The 18,067-nt window shown below is 47.6% G+C and overlaps 1 protein-coding gene across 2 annotated transcripts in view; it reads right to left on the bottom strand.

Moving 5' to 3' along the window:
* Positions 1–18,067, bottom strand: part of parp4 (poly (ADP-ribose) polymerase family, member 4) — a 341,167-nt gene that overhangs the window by 220,045 nt on the left and 103,055 nt on the right. For both annotated transcript variants that reach the window (XM_072476809.1, XM_072476810.1), the window contains 3 exons: positions 9,030–9,154; positions 8,529–8,660; positions 8,192–8,278 (listed from right to left, as the gene is read on the bottom strand). In XM_072476809.1, the coding sequence (XP_072332910.1) occupies positions 8,192–8,278; positions 8,529–8,660; positions 9,030–9,154 (344 nt within the window). The remainder of the gene's footprint in view (positions 1–8,191; positions 8,279–8,528; positions 8,661–9,029; positions 9,155–18,067) is intronic.

The following is an 18,067-nucleotide window of genomic DNA, read 5'->3' as shown; positions in this document are numbered from 1 at the left end:
CAAATCATAGCTATTTTAATTGAATTTATTTTCAACAAAATGTAATACTTCTCTTAAGTTACAAACAATATGCGGAGCACTATTTTCAAGGGAATAAAGGAATGTATAGTATCATAAGTGAAAAAATGGTAGCTGTGCTGACAGCACTGAACAACACTCTTAACGGTTAGCTGATTGCTTAGTAGCATCGTGAAAGATTCTGCCATTTATTTTCTCTAATTATGCCAAATTCCAAGTTATGAAGGTTCCATCATTAAAATATAAGTGGGAGGATTGAATATAGTTGTAATAATATTCACAATCAGGAATGTCAGGATGGACTTCCGGGTGCGGCGATGACCAGCTGAGTCGCACGTTTCGGCAGCTCCCTGTGAAACGGACTTTTGGGCTCTTGATAGGAGCCCCAACGGCAATTTTGACGGCTAAAAACACTGTGCGGTAAACCAGAAGGGAATCCCCCCTGGATACGGATGGAAAAAGGAGGAGAGAGTGGCCAGATTGCAGTGGATCCTTTAGAACAGCGGCAAGGAAGGCAAGCAAAAACCAAGATGGCGTCGGAAGGTGGCAGTTTAACATGGGGCCCTGAACAACAAGAGTTCTTGAAATGCTGTGTGGAAGAGATCAAAAAGGAAATGAAGAAAGAGCTGTTGGCCCCGATACTACAGGCGATCGAAGGGCTAAAGGAGGAACAAAAGACCCAGGAGCGGGAGCTTCGGGTCGTGAAGGCAAAGGCAGCCGAGAATGAGGACGATATACAGGGCCTGGTGGTGAAGACGGAGACGCAGGAGGCACATCAGAAACGATGTGTGGAAAGGTTGGAGGCACTGGAAAACAACGCAAGGAGGAACAACCTGAGGATTCTTGGTCTTCCTGAAGGTGTGGAGGGAGCGGACGTCGGGGCATATGTGAGCACGATGCTGCACTCGTTAATGGGAGCGGAGGCCCCGGCGGGTCCATTGGAGGTGGAGGGAGCATACCGAGTGATGGCGCGAGGACCGAGAGCAGGAGAAATTCCCAGAGCCATAGTGGTGAGATTCCTCCGTTTTAAGGATAGAGAAATGGTCCTTAGATGGGCGAAGAAAACTCGGAGCAGTAAATGGGAGAACGCGGTGATCCGCGTTTATCAAGACTGGAGTGCGGAGGTGGCGAGAAGGAGGGCGAGCTTTAATCGGGCCAAGGCGGTGCTTCATAAAAAGAAGATAAAATTTGGAATGCTGCAACCGGCAAGACTGTGGGTCACATATCGAGGGAGGCACCACTACTTTGAGACGGCGGATGAAGCGTGGACTTTTATTGTGGAAGAAAAACTGGAATGAGCGGGTTATTAAAAAGAACGTTCGAACAAAGTGGTGGGGCGAATGTGGGGGGCAAAGAGGGGTTTTATGTACTAATCCTGCGATGTGGTAACTTTTCTCTCTCCCACAGGTGGTGATGGGGGGAGGAGGAGAGGTGGAGGAGATGGGGCGTTGGCCATTGGGGGCAGGGCCAAGGGAGAAGCGCGGGCTTGGTTCCCGCGCTATGATAATCATGGCGGGAATAGAGAAGCAGGAAGGAGGGGGCGTCGCACGGTGCGAGCCGAGGTCACGGGGGGAAGCCGAGGTCAGCCAGAGTTTGCTGACTTCTGGGAGCAACATGGGGGGAGTAATTACGCTAGCGGGGGAATCTAGCGGGGGGGTGGGAGGGGGGAATTACTGGGTTGCTGCTGCTGGGGAGAGGGGGGAGCTGGTATGGGAGAGGATGGGCGGGGGGGCACCGCCTGGGGGAGATACAGCTGCGTGGGAACCGGGTGAGGAGCTGGAAAAAGGTGATGGCTAATCGACAAGGGGGGGGGTAGGAAGCCCCCCAACTCGGTTGATCACGTGGAACGTGAGAGGGCTGAACGGGCCGATAAAGAGGGCACGGGTACTCACACACCTTAAGAAACTTAAGGCAGATGTGGTTATGTTACAGGAAACGCACCTGAAACTGATAGACCAGGTTAGGCTACGCAAAGGATGGGTGGGGCAGGTGTTCCATTCGGGGCTAGATGCGAAAAACAGGGGGGTGGCTATATTAGTGGGGAAGCGGGTAATGTTCGAGGCAAAGACTATAGTGGCGGATAACGGGGGCAGATACGTGATGGTGAGTGGCAAACTACAGGGGGAGACGGTGGTTTTGGTAAACGTATATGCCCCGAACTGGGATGATGCCAATTTTATGAGGCGGATGCTAGGACGCATTCCGGACCTAGAGATGGGAAAGCTGATAATGGGGGGAGATTTTAATACGGTGTTGGAACCAGGGCTGGATAGGTCGAAGTCCAGGACTGGAAGGAGGCCGGCAGCAGCCAAGGTACTTAAAGATTTTATGGAGCAGATGGGAGGTGTAGACCCGTGGAGATTTAGCAGACCTAGGAGTAAGGAGTTCTCGTTTTTCTCCTATGTCCATAAAGTCTACTCGCGAATAGACTTTTTTGTGCTGGGTAGGGCATTGATCCCGAAGGTGAGGGGAACAGAGTATACGGCTATAGCCATTTCGGATCACGCTCCACACTGGGTGGACTTGGAGATAGGGGAGGAAACAGGAGGGCGCCCACCCTGGAGAATGGACATGGGACTAATGGCAGATGAGGGGGTGTGTCTAAGGGTGAGGGGGTGCATTGAAAAGTACTTGGAACTCAATGATAATGGGGAGGTCCAGGTGGGAGTGGTCTGGGAGGCGTTGAAGGCGGTGGTTAGAGGGGAGCTGATATCAATAAGGGCACATAAAGGGAAGCAGGAGAGTAAGGAACGGGAGCGGTTGCTGCAAGAACTTTTGAGGGTGGACAGACAATATGCGGAAGCACCGGAGGAGGGACTGTACAGGGAAAGGCAAAGGCTACATGTAGAATTTGACTTGCTGACTACAGGCACTGCAGAGGCACAATGGAGGAAGGCACAGGGTGTACAGTACGAATATGGGGAGAAGGCGAGCAGGTTGCTGGCACACCAATTGAGGAAAAGGGGAGCAGCGAGGGAAATAGGGGGAGTGAGGGATGAGGAAGGAGAGATGGAGCGGGGAGCGGAGAGAGTGAATGGAGTGTTCAAGACATTTTATAAAAAATTATATGAAGCTCAACCCCCGGATGGGAGGGAGAGAATGATGGGCTTCTTGGATCGGCTGGAATTTCCCAAGGTGGACGAGCAGGAAAGGGTGGGACTGGGAGCACAGATCGAGGTAGAAGAAGTGGTGAAAGGAATGAGGAGCATGCAGGCGGGAAAGGCCCCGGGACCGGATGGATTCCCAGTCGAATTCTATAGAAAATATGTGGACTTGCTCGCCCCGGTACTGACGAGGACCTTTAATGAGGCAAAGGAAAGGGGACAACTGCCCCCGACTATGTCTGAAGCAACGATATCGCTTCTCTTAAAGAAGGAAAAGGACCCGCTACAATGCGGGTCCTATAGACCTATTTCCCTCCTAAATGTAGATGCCAAGGTCCTGGCCAAGGTAATGGCAATGAGAATAGAGGAATGTGTCCCGGGGGTGGTCCACGAGGACCAAACTGGGTTTGTGAAGGGGAGACAGCTGAACACGAATATACGGAGGTTGTTAGGGGTAATGATGATGGCCCCACCAGAGGGAGAAACGGAGATAGTAGTGGCGATGGATGCCGAGAAAGCATTTGATAGAGTGGAGTGGGATTATTTGTGGGAGGTGTTGAGGAGATTTGGTTTTGGAGAGGGGTATGTTAGATGGGTGCAGCTGTTGTATAGGGCCCCAGTGGCGAGCGTGGTCACGAATGGACGGGGATCTGCATATTTTCGGCTCTATAGAGGGACAAGGCAGGGATGCCCTCTGTCCCCATTATTGTTTGCACTGGCGATTGAGCCCCTGGCGATAGCGTTGAGGGGTTCTAAGAAGTGGAGGGGAGTACTTAGAGGAGGAGAAGAGCACCGGGTATCTTTGTATGCGGACGATTTGCTACTATACGTGGCGGACCCGGCGGAGGGGATGCCAGAAATAATGCGGATACTTGGGGAGTTTGGGGATTTTTCAGGGTATAAATTGAACATGGGGAAAAGTGAGTTGTTTGTGGTGCATCCAGGGGAGCAGAGTAGAGAAATAGAGGACCTACCGTTGAGGAAGGTAACAAGGGACTTTCGTTACCTGGGGATCCAGATAGCTAAGAATTGGGGCACATTGCATTGGTTAAATTTAACGCGGTCGGTGGAACAGATGGAGGAGGATTTCATGAGATGGGATATGGTATCCCTGTCAATGGCAGGGAGGGTGCAGGCGGTTAAGATGGTGGTCCTCCCGAGATTCCTCTTTGTGTTTCAGTGCCTCCCGGTGGTGATCACGAAGGCTTTTTTTAAAAGGATTGAAAAGAGCATCATGGGTTTTGTGTGGGCCGGGAAGACCCCGAGAGTGAGGAAGGGATTCTTACAGCGTAGCAGGGATAGGGGGGGGCTGGCACTACCGAGCCTAAGTGAGTATTATTGGGCCGCTAATATTTCAATGGTGAGTAAGTGGATGGGAGAGGAGGAGGGAGCGGCGTGGAAGAGATTAGAGAGGGCGTCCTGTAGGGGGACTAGCCTACAGGCTATGGTGACAGCCCCATTGCCGTTCTCACCGAGGAACGACACCACAAGCCCGGTGGTGGTGGCTACACTGAAGATTTGGGGACAGTGGAGACGGCATAGGGGAAAGACTGGAGCCTTGGGGGGGGTCCCCGATGAGAAACAACCATAGGTTTGCCCCGGGGGGGAATGGATGGGGGATATGGAATGTGGCAAAGAGCAGGAATAACGCAACTGAAAGATCTGTTTGTGGATGGGAAGTTCGCGAGTCTGGGAGCGCTGACCGAGAAATATGGGTTGCCCCAAGGGAATGCATTCAGGTACATGCAATTGAGGGCTTTTGCGAGGCAACAGGTGAGGGAATTCCCGCAGCTCCCGACACAAGAGGTGCAGGACAGAGTGATCTCAAAGACATGGGTGGGGGATGGTAAGGTGTCAGATATATATAGGGAAATGAGGGACGAAGGGGAGACTATGGTAGATGAACTAAAAGGGAAATGGGAAGAAGAGCTGGGGGAGGAGATCGAGGAGGGGCTGTGGGCAGATGCCCTAAGCAGGGTAAACTCGTCGTCCTCGTGTGCCAGGCTAAGCCTGATTCAGTTTGAGGTATTACACAGGGCACATATGACTGGAGTCCGGGTCGAACCAAGCTGGGGGTTGGCTATATTTGGGGTTGCACAAGAGCCGGGAGTGCAGGAGGCGAGAGAGGCCGATGTTTTGGCCTTTGCGTCCCTAGTAGCCCGGCGCAGGATATTGCTAATGTGGAAAGAAGCCAAGCCCCCGGGGGTGGAGACCTGGATAAATGACATGGCGGGGTTTATAAAGCTAGAGCGGATTAAGTTCGTCCTAAGGGGGTCGGCTCAAGGGTTCACCAGGCGGTGGCAACCGTTCGTCGAATACCTCGCAGAAAGATAGACGGAATGGGAAAAAGAAGGCAGCAGCAGCAGCCCAGGATCGGGCGGGGGGGGGGGGGGGGGGGGGGGGTGAGGAGGAACCTGAAGGACTCTCAGGGTTGTTAATATATACTGTATAGTATGTATAGGTCGTTGCTACAGATAATTATATATTGGACTGTTAAATTATATTTTTGGAGAGTGTTACTTGTGACAAGGCAGTTGCCAATTAGGGCTAGTTTTCATTTTTGTTATTTATTATTTATTCATTTTTTTGTTTTGTTTATAAAATAGGTCATTGTTATTTGTGTTGTTATAATATTGTGTAAAGGATGCACAATGTACTGTGTTGGTTGACCAAAAATTTTCAATAAAATATTTAATAAAAAAAAAACTTGCAGGAATGTCAGGATGGTAAGCTACTAATAACAAAACTTTCATGTTATTGCAGGCAAAAGATTATGGACTGGATTCTCTGATTTTCAGGCTATGTCCGGAGGATCCGTGGCATTTTACATCAAGAAATTCGGTGGCACCTCAGCACCGATCCTCCGACTGGTGAGGGACTAGCAGCCGCGCCTTAGAACATGGCGCCAGCCATGCGCGAACCCGACCTGCCAGATAGTGCCCCCCTAGACATTCCCTCACCACCCCCACAGCCCTCGCCGAAGCCCTTCTGGGCCAGCAGCACGGCTCCCGCCCGACTGTGGAAGCGCTGGACACAGTCCGTCAAAGCGAGAAGACAGAGTGAGAGTTTGGAGTTGTCAAAGTGAGAAGAGAGAGCGAGAGGTCGGGGCCAGGCCGTCAAAGCAAGAAGAGAGAGCGAGAGTTCGGGGCCGTCAAAGCGAGAAGAGAGAGCAAGAGTTTAGAAGAATGAGAAGGGATCTCATAGAAACATATAAAATTCTGATGGGACTGGACAAGTTTTTTGCAGGAAGAATGTTCCCGATGTTGGGGATGTCCAGAACTAGGTCACAGCCTAAGAATAAGGGGTAAGTCGGTCAGGCCTGAGATGAGGAAGAGGTCCTTCTCTCAGAGAGTTGTGAACTTGTGGAATTCTCTGCCACAGAAAGTTGTTGGGGCCAGTTTGTTGGATATGTTCAAGAGGGAGCTGGACGGGGCCCTTGTGGTTAAAGGGATCAAGGGGTAGGGAGAGAAAGCGGGAGTGGCATTCTGAATTTGCATGATCATATTGAGTGGTGGTGCAGGCTCGAAAGGCCGAATAGCCTACTCCTGCACCTATTTTCAATGTTTCTATGAGTTCGGGGCCATCAAAGCGAGAAGAGAGAGCGAGTTTGAGGCCGTCAAAGCGAGGAGGGAGAGCGAGAGTTCAGGGCCATCAAAGCGAGCAGTTTCTTTTCCTCATATATATTAATGTCTAGACCATCTGCAGCAACGTGTTGCTAAGGTTCTTTCAACAGCAACAACCAAACCTGTGGCCTCTGCCACCTAGAAGAGTAAGGGCAGCTGACACATGGCAACACCACCCCCTGTAAGTTCCTCTACAAGTTGCAAACCATTCGGACTTGGAACTAAATTGCCATTCATCACTGTTGTTGGTCTAATTCCTGGAACTCCCTTCTTTACAGCATTGTCAGTATAACTACACATGGACTGTAGCGATCAGCAAATTCTGACCTTGGTGATGATTCTCACTCCTCATCAAAAAAAAAATCTGCCTACCGCAATTTTGGCAAGAGCTATGCTACTCAATGACAGCCAAGAGTGAGAATTCCTCATTTCAGAATCATGAAATTACATCTTCCATTGGGTGGACCAACACTTCAATGAATCAGTACTCTTGAGTTTAAACACAAATGAGGACTCAGAATTTCTGTTTAATGCAACATAAAAGAAAGCCCATCTTCTCCATAACTAATGGTACAATGACAATCTTGGGAATGTATGGCTTTGAAGCATTTAATTATGGAGAAAAAAGATAAAACTCCTATTAGCAATGAAAAAGAAAAAAATCCCAGCACCCAACTGGATACGTACCCAAGTGTTTCATATATTATTATTGACCCAAAAATCTCACAAAATAGAAACTATTAAATAAGATAAGGATAATTGCTGGAATTAAGTCTTATATCAAGGTATGGATTACACTCCAACTGAAGTCACAAAATCCTAAAAATAATACTCAATTTCTTTCACTGTTATAAGAACAGAAAATGTTGGATAAACTCAGCAGGTCTGGCAACATTTGCAGAGAGAAACAGTTAATGTTTCAGATCTAAATGATCCTTCTACAGAACGGCAGACGGGTCATTTAGACTCAAAATGTTAACTCTGTTTCTCTCCACAGATGCTGCCAGACATGTTTATTCCCCATTTTGCGTTGTTATTTCAGATTCCCGCAGTATTTTGCTGTTATTTGAGTCTTTCACTGTTATGCTGATTGGGGAGGGCAGCAACATGAAAAAGGATGTTTAAGTCTTACAGCAGTAGAGCTCGGAGGGGTTCTACAAGTCATGGGCACTATTTATTATGCACTTTCAAGAACTGGATAACATTGAACATTAGTTGGGGGTGGGGGTGGGGGAGGGGAGTTGTGTAGATTAAGGGTGACTCTGGGTAATCCCCGATTCCTTTTTGTCATTTGTTTATGTAAACATGCGGGTTGAGGTTTGGGGGTTGGTGGGCGGATGGGGATTGACATATTTTGGGGATTATTGTTTATTGTTGATAGGTGTAAATGCGGGAGAAAATGTGAAAAAGGAGGATAAAAATATTTATTTTTAAAAAAAGTCTTACAGCAGTAGCCTGATCCATAAGGTAGGCCCCGTGACCTTGTTTGATGGCTTGTCGGTACTCGTGATGAGCTTGTTGCTTTTCTTTCACCTACATGAGCAAAAGTACATATACCAAATCAAAACTGACTACTATAATAGCTCGAATAGAAAATACTTATAAAAAAATGAGAATATACACAAACAAATGAAATTTTGCATTAGTCAGACACTCAGAACGCAAGAACAATTTGAAGACACACAATGTATTCAATAGAATATTAATCAAACAGATTGAGATATCTTTAGAAATAATCTAATTTTAGTCATTTTACAATGATGAAAAGCTTTAGCTTAATTACCTGGCCAATAATGTGCTTTCCATTAATAAAAGCCTCAAATCCACATACAGCTGCTGCATCATCCAAAGGAAATACGTACTTAGCTTCAATAGGAAAAGTATTGGGGTTCGTGTAGGACTGGAAAACCATAACCTAGAAGACAAAATAATGTATTTACTAATATACTTCAAGAGCGTTCTGCACATTAAAATTGTATTAAGTTTGGCATAATTATACACAATCTCTGATTTGCTTGAGCTCCATCCCATTTCACCCAAAACAAACATACAAAATACAACACTGAAAAGGGGAAGGGGTAAATGTGTATGCGTTTCCTTTTTCTAGTTTACTAATGGTAAAAATATTTACAATATTTTAAAATCCATTTTCATACATGCCCTTGCTCCTATAACACAGAGGAAATCACCTCCCCGTCGCATTTTTCAAGGAAGTTACCGGAGTGGACAAGATTTATTTTCCTGTCTTCCCAGTCTTAGCACCCTGATCAATCACAATTGGTACCTGTGCAACAAGATCCATTAACTTTGCCTCGATATGGATTTCCTGCAGAGCAATCACATTGCCAGCACTGTCCTGAAGACCAGACGTAACATTTTTCAAAGGATCCTGTGCAGCTTCCAAATCATCTGTAAGTAAAGGAAATGAAGTACGACAACTTTTTACACAACTCAAGTTCTTATTTAAAAAAAAACATTTTGAAGTGAGTGTTCCTAGTGGCTTTGTGGGTACATGCAGTTAGGTTGCAGGTCTGACCCCCACGCTACGATGCAGCCCAGTTGCAACTGTTCCAAACAAAAGCGTGAATGGCTGTATATCCCCTTCATACAACCCAACAGGCTTGAAGCAGATCAGTTGTCTAAGCTGGATAATGGCGTGTGATACAAGGATACTTGAAACTGGGAGAATAAAGAGAAATGTGTTTCTTAAAATTGGGTGAACATAATAAAATTAGGCCCCTCTGCTGAAGTCCCTCACACCACAGATGCTAGTCTTCATCCATTTCGATTCACTTTGCACTGGATACTGCAAAGCCGAGTCCCGACAACATTCAGCAATAGTACTGAAGACTTGTTCTCCAGAGCTAGCTGCACCCTAGTCTAAGTGTACCAGTACAACTACAATACTAGTATCTACCCGGCATTGTGGAAAATTGCCCAGGTATGTCATATCTACAAAAAGCAGGAAAAATCCAACCCGACCAATTACCGCCCATTAGTCTACCCTCGATCAACAATAAATTGATGGAAAGTATCGTCAATAGTACTGTCAAGTGGAACTTACTCAGCAATAAACTGCTGACTGACAATTAGTTATGGTTCTGCCAGGGCTATCAGCCCTGACCTCATTACAGCCTTGATCCAAACATGGACAAAAGAGCTGAACTCCAGAGGTGAGGGGAGAGTGACTGCCCTGACACCAAGGCAGCATTTGGGTAAGTATGGCATCAAGAAATCCTAGCAAAACTGGTCAATGGAAAGTCACGGAAAGCAACAGATCCCGATGGTGTCACTGGGCAAGCACTCAGATCCTGCGCAGATCAGCTGGCGAGTGTATTCGCAGATATCTTTAACACCTAATATCTCCGCTCCGAGGTTCCCATCTCCTTCAAGAAGACCACCTTAATACCAGTACCAAAGAAGATCAAGGTAGTCTGCCCCAACGACTACCGACCAGTGGCCCTGACATCTGTTAACGCGAAATGCTTTGAGCGGCTAGTCATGAGACAGATCAACGTCAGCCTCCCAGACGGTCGCGATCCATTGCAGTTCGCCTATCGCCGCAACTGGTCCACAGCAGATGCTATGTCCATAGCCCTACATTCAACACTCAAACATCTCGACAACAAGGACACCTATGTCAGACTGCTGTACATCGACTACAGCTCCGCCGTCAACACCATTATCCTGACAAAACTAATAACTAAACTCTGCAATCTTGGACTTGACGCCTCCCTGTGCAGCTGGATCCTTGACTTTCTCACCAACAGACCGCAATCTATCAGGATAGGTAACAGCATCTCCTCCACAATAGTCCTCAACACTGGGGCCCCGCAGGATGTGTGCTCAGTCCTCTACTGTACTCCCCATACACACATGACTGTGTGGCAAGATTTGACTCCAATTCTATCTATAAGTTTGCGGATGATATGACTGAGGTGGATCGTATCTCAAACAATGACGAGTCAGACTACAGAAAGGAGATGGATCACTTGGTTGCATGGTGTACCGAAAAAAAACCTCTCTTTCAATGTCAGCAAAACCAAGGAACTGATCATCGACTTCAGGAAGCATAGTATGACTTACGCTCCTGCCTCCATCAATGGCTCAGAAGTGGAGATGGCCAATAGTTTTAAGTTCCTGGGAGCCACCATCACCATCACTGTCCTGGTCCACTCACGTTGATGCAACAGTTAAGAAAGCCCAACAACGTCTCTACTTCCTACAGAAGTGAAAGAAATTTGACATGCCTGCACCGACTCTCACTAACCTCTACAGATGTGCCATAGAGAGCATCCTACCCGGCTGCATCACAGCTTGCAATGGCAAGTGCTCGGCCCACAATCACAAGAAACTGCAGACTGTGGTGAACTCAGCCCAACGCATCACACAAGCTTGCCACCCTCCCATTGATTCTGTCTACACCTCCCGCTGCCTCATGAAGGCAGACAGCATTGTCAGGGACCCCTCGCACCCAGGCTTTGCCCTCTTCCAGACCCTTCCATCAGGCAGAAGATACAGAGGTCTGAAGACCCGCACATCCAGACATAGGAACAGCATCTTCCCCACAACTACTGGACTCCTCAGCAACTCTCCCTCGGGCTGATCTGATCCCTATAAGGCACTATGCATGATGCTTTATGCTGCTCTTGCTTATGACGTATTTGCTTTGTTATTTTGCCCCTATTGCATACTGTAACTGATTACTTATTTGATGATGTACTGTGTACTTTTTCGTATTCACTGTAACTATCTACTATTTTTTGTCCACTGTGTTCCTTGGCCACAGAAAAATACTTTATACTGTGCTTTGGTGCATGTGACAATAAAGAAATCAAAATCAAATCGGGGGAAAACTAACCACTGGTTGAAGTCATACCTAGCACAAAAGAAGACGGCTGTGATTGGTGGAGGTCAATCATCTCAGTCCTGGGACATCATTGCAGCTGGTTCTCAAGGTGGTGTCCTAGGCCCAAACATCTTCGGCTGCTCCATCAATGAGCTTCCCTTCATAATAAGGTCAGAAGTGGGAAGTTCACTGATGACTGCACCATGGTCAGCACCAATCACCTTCCAATTGTTTTTATAAATTTAAAAAAAAAATTCTCCTCCTTTTTCACAGTTTCTCCCAAATTTACACCCAACAATAAACAGGAAGGAATGTAATGTCAATCCCCATATCAATAACAATGATCCCATCCTCCCACCAAACCCCAAACATTAGCCCGCATGTTAACATAAACAAATGACAAAAAGGAATCAGGAATCACCCATAGTCACCATTAACACACAGTTCCTCTCCCCCCAACCAAACCGCCCCCCCCCATTGTTCAATGTGATCCAATTCTCGAAAGTGCATAATGTATAATGCCCATGAATTGTAGAACCCCTCCATCCTTCCCCTCAGTTCACATTTGGCCTTTTCAAGTGTCCGGAATTCCAGCAGGTCCCCCGCCACGCCAGGGCACAGGGTGGAGAGGTTGATCTCCATCCAAACAGGATCCGCCTTCGGGCGCTCAACAAGGCGAAGGCTACAACATCTGCCTCCATGCCCGTTTCCAACCCCAGCTGGTCCGACACCCCGTATATGGCCTCCCGAGGGCCTGGGTCCAGTTTCACCTGCACCACTTTAGAGATTACCTTAAACACCTCCTTGCAGTAATCCTCCAGTTTTGGACAGGACAAAAACATATGAACGTGCCGCCCCCCGCAATGGTCACATACATCTTCTACCCCCTCAAAGAGCCGGCTAATCCTCGCCCTTGTAAGGTGTGCTCTGTACTCCACCTTTATCTGTATCAGGCCTAACCTTGCATTCAAGGTGGAGGCGTTCACCCTCTGCAGCACCTCACACCAGAACCCCTCCACCCAACTCTTCCTCCCACTTTGCCTTGATCCCTTCTAGCGGCGCCTTCTCCTTCTCCAAAATAGCCCTGTAAGCCGACAATACTACGCCCTTCTCCAATCCCCCTGTCGGCAGCACCTCCTCCAGCAATGTGGAAGCTGGCTCTACTGGGAAGCTCTGTATCTCCTTTCTGGCAAAGTCTCGAACCTGCATGTATCTAAATATTTCCCCCTGCTCCAGCCCATACTTCACTCCCAGCTCCTTCAATCCCGCAAAACGACCCCCAAGAAATAAATCTTTTAGTGTCCTAATTCCTTTCTCCTCCCATCTCCGAAAATTTCCATCCCACTTCCCTGGCTCAAATCTATGGTTCCTCTGAATCGGCTATCACTACCGGACTCCCTGAATATCTCCCTGGGGCCGTTGGGAGCGGCGCTGTCGCTAGCGCCTTCAATCCCGACCCCCTACCCAAACTCGCCTCCATTCTGACCGATTCTGTACCTTCTCCACATTCGCCACCCAGTAATAATACATCAGGTTCGGAAGACCCAAAAACCCTCTCCCTGCCTTCCTCGCTATATTAGCACCTTTTTAATTCTGGCCACCTTCCCTCCCCATATGAACGAGGTAATCATCCCTGCAATCTCTCTAAAAAATGCCTTTGGCACGAAAATCGGCAGGCATTGAAAAATAAACAGGAATCGCGGCAGCACATTCATTTTAACCGCCTGTACCCGACCCACCAGTGACAGAGGGAGGTTCAGCACCAATCACAACTCTTCAGACACTGAAACAGTCTGTGTCCATATGCAGCAAGACTTGGACAAAATCCAGGCTTGGACTGACTAGTGACAAGTAACATTCACGCCATACTAGTGCCAAACAATGACTATCTCCAACAAGAGAGTATCTAACCATTATCCCATGACACTCAATGGCATTACCATTGCTGCATCCCCACTATCAACATCCTGGGGGTTACTAATGACCAGAAACTGAACTGTACCAGCCGTGAAAGTAATATGGTTACTATAGCACATCAGAAGCTGAGAGCTCTAGAGAATGTAGGTCCCTCCCGACTCCCCGAATGTTGTCCACTGTCTACAAGGCACAAACTAGGAGTGTAATGGAATATGCTCAACTTGGTTGGAAGAGTGCAGCTTAAACAACACTGATGAAGCTCGACACCAGCCAGGACAAAGAAACCAGCTTGATTGACACCTATCTACAATAAACATTCACTCCCTTCATCACTGATCCACACTGGGAACAGAGTGCACCAACTACTGTAGCCACACACTGAGGCTCCTTAGACAGCACCTTCCAAACCCACAACTGCTGCCAAGGTTGTAGGCAACAGATACCTCCACCTGCAAGTCCCCTTCCAAGATACTGATCATCCTAACTTGGAAATATATTGCCTTTCCTTCACTGTCGCTGGGACAAAATCCTGAAACTTCATTGCTAACAGCATTGTGGGTGTTCTCACAACACATGGATTGCAGCGGTTCAAGAAGGCAGCACGCTACCACCTTCTCAATGGCAATTTGGGATAGACAATAAGGGTGCAATTCTCCAGAAAAATTTCTCAGTTCATTTGCGGTGGGTTTTTCAGGGAATTTCCCGCTGGCTCTGCTGGCGAGTTCCCCATCGCTGTCCAATGACATTTAGTCATTTTCTTAGCCCTGGGGAGTTTCTCACCGCTTTAGCCCACTCAGACTTTTTTTTCAGCACTGGGGAGCTGAACTCCGAGATCGGGCCGCCATTTTAAAAGGGTGCCCCGATATGTAAGTGAACTTGTGGGTTCCACCCTCACTCATGGGAAATATCACCCCACACACATGGGCACTACCCCTGGGCCCCTCCCCTCTTCAGCGTCCCCCCCTGCCTCAAGCCCCCTTACAGCACCTCCTCGGCCTTCTAGGACCCCCACCCGTCATCCCCACCCAATTTCCCGGAGGCCCCGACCTACCTGCCTGCACACCCCCACCCTTCAAATCCCTCCTCCTTTCATTTGCATGGCCCCCTCGGCCCGGCCCCAGAACCTTGGCAGTGCCACCCTGGCACCCAGGCAGTAGTGCTGAGGTGACAGCTAGGCAGTGCCAAGGTGCCCACGTTCCAGGGGGCCACTGTGCACTGACGCTGACCACCCAGAGGTCTCTGTCATGCCGTTCCGCCTGGTCTATGTTCTTGGCACCTGGCTGCTGCCTCCCTGAGGGAGCCAAAGAATTGAGGGAGGCCCGTGTGTCCCGGGTAAGTAGGCCTTAAGTAGGTTTAAGACCTACTTCAGTGAGCACCGTTTGGTCCCGCCCTTTTGGGCGGAGGTCCGATTTTGATGCCTCGTGGGACTTTGGTAAATCCCATGAGGCACAGAGGCTGCCAGGAGGCCCATGGGAGGCTTCTCCCAGGATTCTCTAGCCGTGTTGTGCTCTCACTCGAGTGCAATGTGGCTAGAGAATTGCGTCCTAAGTGTTGGCCTAGCCAGGGCCACCCATCTTCCATGAACAAATATATAAAAAGATTATGAGGTGAAGAAGATAACTATATTTTGGAACACTAGTTTTAAATTTAGGGCAAATTAAGGAGACCATCTGACCAGTTCTGAAGTCTGCCTGTCAAGAAGCTTGAATGGATTGATTATTAGGGATCACAGGCAGGCTTAGATTGCTTTAATCAGAAGAAGGTGCAAGGTATTTACATTTGGAGACAATGACAGTAGTCTATGAGCTCACAATGATTCGATTCTGAGCCTCCAAATGTCACAGAAACGGATGGGAAACAGGTTGTAAACAGTTGTGCTGTAACGGTCCATTTACTTCTAAGATTAAAGAGATTTGGTGTCAAGAGTATTTATTCAGTATTTCTATTGAGTGCCTCGTTCTGCTCCCAATTTGCATGCAAGGTGCTTTCACCTTGACCTGGAGAAGCCATTTGTGAGATCAGGTTACAAGTATCCCTACAAATCCATTGTCACAGATAGACAGCAGTTGTGTATGGTCAACATCGAGAAAAGGTTGTGTACCTTTGCAAGCTGGCTATAGAGGGGGGATGGCCTCGAGTTGAAGAGATACCAAGCCCTGGTTTTGTCCGTATAGCCTGCCAGAACCTCAAACGTGTTGGACAATTGCAAAGGCTGTCTTCTCTCCTTCTGCCTTCTGGATCCCCCTTCCTGCCTCGCTCACAGTCACCCTCTCTTGTCCCTGACCATGGATCAAATCTGACAGCCCTATTCTCTTATCCACAAGGAGTGTGAGCATCTCCTGCAACAAAGTGCTTACGTAACATTTCCCCATCCCGATACATTGCAATGTCTGCAGCTTGGCCTCAAGCTCAATGACACTGAGCCAGGTTCCTTCGGTCGCAGACAGCTATTGCAGACGAGTTTGTTTTGGATCACACCGGTGTCCACAAGCTCCCACATTCTGCAGCCGCCACACATTACTTCTTTGACAGGTTGTAGAACTAAGCAATATTACAAGAATTAAGAATCCCTACAGTGCAGGAGGCCATTTAGCCCATCGGGTCTGCACCCACCCTTTTAAAAAGCAGCCCACCCATGTATACTCTGCCCTATCCCTGTTACCCCATAACCTAATCTGGACATCTCCAGACACTAAGGAGCAATCTGTCATGGTCAATCCATCTAACCTGCACATCTTTGGAATGTGGGAGAAAGTGGAGCACTCGGAGGAAATCCAGACAGTGGGAAGACAGTATAAACTCCACACAAACATTGACCCACAGCCAGAATCGAACCCGGGTTCTGGCGCTGTAAGGCAGCAGTGCTAACCACTGTGACACCTTGCAGCCCCATTTCCAGTTTTGTGCTTTTTTAAAATTTGAAGTACCCAATTCATTTTTTCCCCCAATGGAGTGTAAAGAACCTACCTCTGACATCTTCCCTATACCTTCCTCCAATCACCTTAAAATTATGTTCCTCTCCTGACAACCATTTCCGCCCTGGGGAAAAGTCTCTGGCTATCCACTCTATCCATGCCTCTCATCACCTTGTACACCTCTATCAAGTCACCTCTCTTCCTTCTTCACCCCAGTGAGAAAAGCCCTAGCTCCCTCAACCTTTCTTCATAAGACATGCCCTCCAGTCCAGGGAGCATCCTGGTAAATCTCCTCTGCACCCTCACCAAAGCATCCACATCCTTCCCATAATGAGGCGACCAGAACTGGTCACAATATTCCAAGTGTGGCCTAACCAGGGTTTTATAAAGCTGCAGCAAACCTCGCGGCTCTTAAACTCAATTCCCCTGTTAATGAAAGCCAACACACCATCCGCCTTCTTAACAACCCTATCGACCTGGGGGATCTATGTACGTGGACCCCAAAATCCCTCTGTTCCTCCACACTTCCAAGAATCCTGCCTTTATCCCTGTATTCAGCATTCATATTTGACCTTCCAAAATGAATCACTTCACATTTATCTAAGTTGAACTCCATCTGCCTAGTTCTTATTGTGTTAAGAGGACTTTGATCTCTTAACTGATCAAGAATAAGAGCAAAATAGAACTAACAAAGAAAGCAATCTGGACTTTGGAAATCAGATTATGTAACACAAAGAGTCTACTTGTGCACGAAACACAGAAAGCCAGCATACAGGTGCAGCAGATAATCAGGAAGTAGGTCATCATGAAGGCTAATAGAATGTTTGCCCTTATTTCAAGGAGGTTGGAGTATAAAAGTAGAGAAGTTTTGCTGCAACTATACAAGGTACAGGTGAGATCACATGTGGAATACTGTGAGCAGTTTTGTTCCCCTTATTTAAAGAAAGATACAATTTCATTGGAGGCGGTTCAGAAAAGGTTCACTAGGCTGATCCCGGTCTGGAGGGACTGTCTGACGAACAAAGGTTAAACATGTTGGGACTCTACTCATTCGAGTTTGGAAGAAAGAGGGGGTGATCTCTTGAAACATATAGAATTCTTAAGAGGCTTGACAGGGTAAATGCTAAGAGGGTGTTTCCCCTCATGGCGAGTCGAGGACCAGAATGCATAGTCTCAGAATAAAGGGGTACCAATTTAAGACTGAGATGTGGAGGAATTTGTTCTCTCAGAGGTTTGAGTATTTGGAACTCCTTATCACAGAGAGCTGCGGGGGCAGAGTCCTTGTGTATATTTAATTTTGAAGTGGACAGATTGTTGATCGTGAAGCGGATCAAGGGTTACGGGGAAATGGCAGGAAAGTGGACGTGGGGAATGTCGGATCAGCTATGATCCTATTGAATGGTGGAACAGTCTTGAGGGGCTGAACAGCCTAATCCAGTTCCAATTTCTTATGGTCTTAAGTACACATTCAAGTAATAGTGATCAGGTTACTGCATCACTGGGTCTCTCTGATACTGAAATAGATACAAGACAGTGGCAGTCATTTCAATCCAAGTAAGACAGCTCAGATCACTGACACCATTGTACCTGACTACGTTTTACAGAAGATCCAAATTAATAATAAGTACCAACTGAATACTT

This window comes from Scyliorhinus torazame, chromosome 15 (genome assembly GCF_047496885.1).
Source record: "Scyliorhinus torazame isolate Kashiwa2021f chromosome 15, sScyTor2.1, whole genome shotgun sequence".
NCBI classification, from domain to species: Eukaryota; Metazoa; Chordata; class Chondrichthyes; order Carcharhiniformes; family Scyliorhinidae; genus Scyliorhinus; species Scyliorhinus torazame.
The sequence above is the reverse complement of the archived record's forward strand: the minus strand, read 5'-3'. Positions and strand labels throughout refer to the sequence as shown.